This window comes from Tupaia chinensis, unplaced genomic scaffold (genome assembly GCF_000334495.1).
Source record: "Tupaia chinensis unplaced genomic scaffold, TupChi_1.0 Scaffold144741_1, whole genome shotgun sequence".
NCBI classification, from domain to species: Eukaryota; Metazoa; Chordata; class Mammalia; order Scandentia; family Tupaiidae; genus Tupaia; species Tupaia belangeri.
Window position 1 is genome coordinate 1,067,353 of NW_006204601.1, and position 5,240 is coordinate 1,072,592.

Here is a 5,240-nt window from a genome sequence, read left to right on the forward strand (position 1 = left end):
CTCCCCGCCGAAACAAAAAAAAAAAAAAACCCAAAAAAAAAAAAAAAAAAAAAAACGGGCCAGCAGGTTGTGTGATGATTAAGGTGCTGGGGCTCCCAACTTGGTCGACTGTGTTCGAGTGCCAGACCTGGCTGTTTGAAGATCACACCAGGCACGTGTGCATGCGTGCCCAAAATCTCAGGAGGAGAATAGAGGAGAAGGGATTGTAGCATGGGTATTCCCCCAAGGAAGTGATTTCTCACTGTCTCTCTGTCTCTTTCTGTCTCTCTAGCGAGCACACATGCCCTGTGGCAAAACTTAAAAAACAAGTAAGATTAAATAAATAAACAAACAAAGTAGGTCTGGTGATCCTAAGTGGCCAACTGCACAGTTCAAGTTCTAGACCCAGTGGATTGAGAAACACCTCCGGCGTAGGTGTGTGCATATCCAAAATCCCAAAAGGAGAGAGAGATGGAGAAGGGATTACAATATGACCGTTCCCTATGGGGGTTACGTTCTCCTCTCTCTCACTTTCTCCAGCAAGCACACATCCTCTGACAAAAAACAAAAACAAACAAACAAAAAAAACACATAAATAAGGCTCAGCTATGGTGGCACATACCAGTAAGATGCTGTTATTCAGATGCTGAAGCTTCGTGGAAGGCCTGGTTTGGTCTGGGCCCAACATAAATAGGCTGATCACAGTGTAGTCCTACTTAGCTGAGTCCAGGGCAGGAGACCCGGACATGGCTAGAACCTATCAAAAATTAATGTATCACGCCCTCTCATAAGTAAATAAATGAACTTAAAAAAAAAAAAAAGCAAAGAGTCAGGCAATGACACTGTAGTGGCATAATTAGAACCACATCGGAACAGTCCTGGGTTTGCATCCTGGGTTTGACCTCCCTGAGCATGGCAGGCATGTATGTGTGTGCCCTTGATCCAGGCTAACTAGGACTCGGGGTGGGGGAAAGTCAAAGCATGAAGACCCAGTTGGGGATGCTTCTCTGCCTCTCTCGCTCACATGAGAAATAAATGAATAATCTTCAAAAAACAAAACAAAATAAATATACTATAACTAAAGGGAAAAAACAAGATTAAATTTTTAGTGTATGCTGACAATGTACCCATTCCCTGTGTACTTAAAAGTTCAGATTTTTTTAAAAAGGTCCACATGTCCATCCAAGAGTCCTACCATCAGGAAGAGGATCGACCCAGTGTTTGTTGAGTCCCATGGGAATGGAATCCATCTCGGCTTCCCGTTGGGCCTGCTTGAGCTCCCGCCTTTCTTTGGCCAAGGCACTCTGCATCATCGCTGCTTGGGACAGGGAGCCATCAGGGTTCTAGCGCACCAGAGGAAACAGCAATGTACATTAAATGTCCAGGAAATATAATGTAGATGTTAAGTCACTAAAACACTAGCCCACACCTAGAATAAATTTCCTATCGATGTTCCAGGCTACATGAAAAAAATCAATGCTATAACCTGTTCAGATAAAATGAATGAGGACAATGATATATCACTGAAGGAATTGGAGGTGTTCAGCTTGAAAATGAGAACCCCAAGAGAAAGAGAAATAACACTATCTTTTTAAAATTTTTTTTTAAGTTTTTGCTATAGGGCATGTGCACTTGCAGAAAAAGAGAATGAAGTCAGAAATCACTGTCTGAGGCAGGGGGGAGCAGGGAGAGGATGGCCACGCCTCAATCCCTTCTTCTCCATTCTCTTCTCAGGATTTTGAGTGTGCATGCACATGTGTTCAGTATGTTTTTCAAACCAGCAGGTCCAAACCATTCAGCTGGCCATGTGGGATCCAGCTGCCTTACTCACACCACCAGTTGGCCTGAAATAATGCCATCTTTAAATGTATAAAGAACATAAGAAAGGGACAAGAATTCTCTTTTATGATCCTAAAACCTGAAATTAGCACTTAATGTGGATACCTCGGTGAGGCAGATGTCAGTTTTGCCTAAGAAAGAACTAATGACCAGACAGAGCTAAAGATGGACTGTGTCTCCTTAGGACTAGTGAATTCTCTGTCATTAACAAAGTCGAGCAGCTGAGAGATGACCGCATGAGAAGGATTGCATGGCTAGATTACATGGGTGGCTGGGCTAAGAGACCTTTAAGATACTCTTTGCCATATCTAAAAAACATTTTTTCTTTAACTGTTCTTTTTAATTTTTGCTATAGAGCACGTGCACTTGCCAGAGAAGGAGAGTGAGAAAGAGAAAGTGAGAAAGCACCTCCCCAAGGGGATGGCCACACTACAATCCTTTCTTTTCTATTCTTTTCTTGGAATTTTGGGCACACATATACCATGCCCTGTTTTACAAGCTGCCAGGTCCAAGAATGAACCACGCAGTTGGCCAGATAGGACCCAGCCACCTTAACCACCATGCCACTGTATGGCCCTTGCTAAAATTTTGTAACTGTTATATGGATGCTGGTTTGAATTCTCCTTATGTTTCCACCCTGACCACTGCCTTCCACAGCATCTACTGCTCTAGTTTTCTATGAAGGCCAGTCCCAACTGGTCAAGTAAACCCTTTAAAATTGCTTCTAAAGTTGCAAAATAATGACTCAAGCCCTAAGGAACCTGGGCTAAGGCAATGACAGTAAATCAAGCACTCCTACTTTTCTCTGCTTCCTCCCAAGACACAGTGAGTAGAAAATAATTAAATAGCAAAAGCAACAAAGCCGAGCCAGTCTCTACTTAAAAATGTTCTAGAGACCAGCAGTTAGCGTAATGGCTATGTCAATGGACTTCCATGTAGTCGACCGCGGTTCGTGTCCCGGACCCGGGGGCTTAAAACTCACGCCGGGTGCGTGTGCATGCGTGCCCAAGATCCCGAGAGAAGAATGGAGGAGAAGGGATTGTGGCATGGCCATCCCCCTTGGGGGGTGATTTCTCACTTTCTGTCTCTCTGTCTCTCTCTCTGTCTGTCTGGCGAGCGCACGTGCCCTATAGCAAAAACCTCTCCAAAAAAAAAATGTTCTAGACCCAGCCACAGTGGTGCAAGGGATAAGACACCGCTGCATGAGAGCCACAGGGAGGCCCAGGTTCAGTTCCTAGATCAACTTAAAACAGGCTACGTGCAGTGGCACACATCTTTATGCAATCCTAGTTAACTGAGAGGCTGGGCAGAGAATTGCAACATGGCAAGACCCTGTCAAAAAATCTCTTTCTCAGGACCAGCAGTTAGCATAATGGCTATGTCGCTGGACTCCCATGTAGTCAACTGCAGTTCGCGTCCCAGACCCAGGGAGTTAAAACTCATGCCGGGCACATGTGCGTGCGTGCCCAAGATCCCAAGAGAAGAATGGAGGAGAAGAGATTACAGCGTGGCCATCCCCCCTGGGGGGTGATTTCTCGCTTTCTGTCTCTCTGTCTCTCTCTGTCTGGCGAGCGCACGCACCCTATAGCAAAAACCTCTAAAGAAAAAAAAAATCTCTCTCTCTTGTCCTTTTTCTTTATAATAAAAAACAAATATATTAAAAACTAAATTCAGACTGGCCCCTTGCCCGATGGTTAGGAAACCAGATCCCACATAACATACCACAGTTCAGATCCAGGACCCAGTGACTTGAAAAATACACTAGGTCCAACTGCATGCATGCCCCAAAGCCTGAAAAAATGGAGAAATGGAGAAGGGACTGCAGAGTGACTATGTCCCATTGGTGGGTGCTTTCTCCATCTCCCTCTGTTTCTGGTGAGCACATGTGTAGTTAAAAACTAACTAAATAAAATATTCTAGACCCTGGCCAAGTCAATACTACTATTGAGTTAGTTCTGGCTTACAAGATTTGATAAACTGATTACTTAAAGAAAAAAATGTCCACTTAGTATAAATATTTCCAGGCTAAAATCCCAATACTTCTTACCTTAACAATTTTGATGGGGCTCATATCCATGCTTTGCTTGGTGTGCCCTCTCAGGAATGGAGGTTCTTCCTCAACCAGTTCAATCTCAAGGTCCTCATCTAGAAGTCCCCAAAAAAGAAAAGTTAGCCATAAGCAAAAAAGAAATAACCAATTATTTTCTCCAAAACAACTTCCACGGGTACCAGCAATCTTTATCAAAATAGCCTCCTCGGGACCAGCAGTTAGCATAATGGCTGTGTCACTGAACTCTCATGTAGTCAACCGTGGTTTGAGTCTCAGACCCGGTGGCTTAAACTCACGCCAGGCGCGTATGTGTGCATGCCCAAGATCCCGAGAGAAGAATGGAGGAGAAGGAATTGTGGTGTGGCCATCCCTCCTGGGGGGTGATTTCTCGCTTTCTGTCTCCCTGTCTTTCTGGCAAGCGTATACGCCCTATAGTAAAAAAAAAAAAAAAACATCTCCAACAACAAAAAAAATTAGCCTCCACATAGCTGGCAGGTGGCATGGTGCTTAAAGGTACTAGACTCCCACATGATCAACTGCAGTTCAAGTCCCAGATCTGGTAGCTTGTTTTCTCACTTTCCTTCTCTCTCTCTCGGGTCAGATTAAAAAATAATAATAATAAATAAAATGGAATAAATAATTCTTAAAATTAAAACAAGAAACACTCTACAGTAAAGAAGATGAATGATGTGCAATTATAAATTAAGATGAATGAGGTGTGACAGGTGGCGAAGTGTTTAAGGGCACTGGATTCCCACATGGCCGACCATGGTTCGAGTCTCAAACCAGGTGGTTTGCTTTCTCCTACTCTCTCAATCTCTCACTCTGTCCCTCTTTGGTCAAATTAAAAATAAATGAATAAATAAAGCTGAATAAAATAATTCTTTAAAAAATTAAGATGAATGATATGCAATTAATTAAGGTGAGTGATATGCAATTATAAATGCAATATAAAGAAACATCAAAACATGATGGTTCAGTCAAGAAAAAAAGTAAAATTAATTTCTCTCTTTTTTTTTTTAAGAATTATTTATTTTATTTTATTCATTTATTTTAAATGTGACCAGAGAGAGAGAGGGAGATAGGGGAACTGAGAAAGCAAGCCACAGGTCCAGGACTCAAACCGTTTCCAGGGAAACTCAGTGGTAATCTAGGTGGATCCAGGGTTTTCAGAAAATTACTAAGAACATGAGATCGAGGGTCAGGTGGTGAAACAATGGTAACACAAATTGACCCCCATGAGAAAGGTTCTGTGTTCACATCCTGGGAACTCCTTGAGATTCTGGGCGTGCATGTGCATGCCTGTGATCCAGGCTGGCTGATACTAGGAGTGGATCACAGTGTGAGAACCCAGCTGGGGGTGACTATCTCT

General features: G+C 43.0%; 1 protein-coding gene across 2 annotated transcripts in view; it reads right to left on the reverse strand.

The window, feature by feature from the left end:
- Positions 1-5,240, reverse strand: part of DHX8 (DEAH-box helicase 8) — a 46,591-nt gene that overhangs the window by 29,797 nt on the left and 11,554 nt on the right. For both annotated transcript variants that reach the window (XM_014583787.2, XM_006167406.3), the window contains exons 10-11: positions 3,866-3,963; positions 1,175-1,322 (exon numbers count right to left, since the gene is read on the reverse strand). In XM_014583787.2, coding sequence (XP_014439273.1) covers positions 1,175-1,322; positions 3,866-3,963 — 246 coding nt within the window. The remainder of the gene's footprint in view (positions 1-1,174; positions 1,323-3,865; positions 3,964-5,240) is intronic.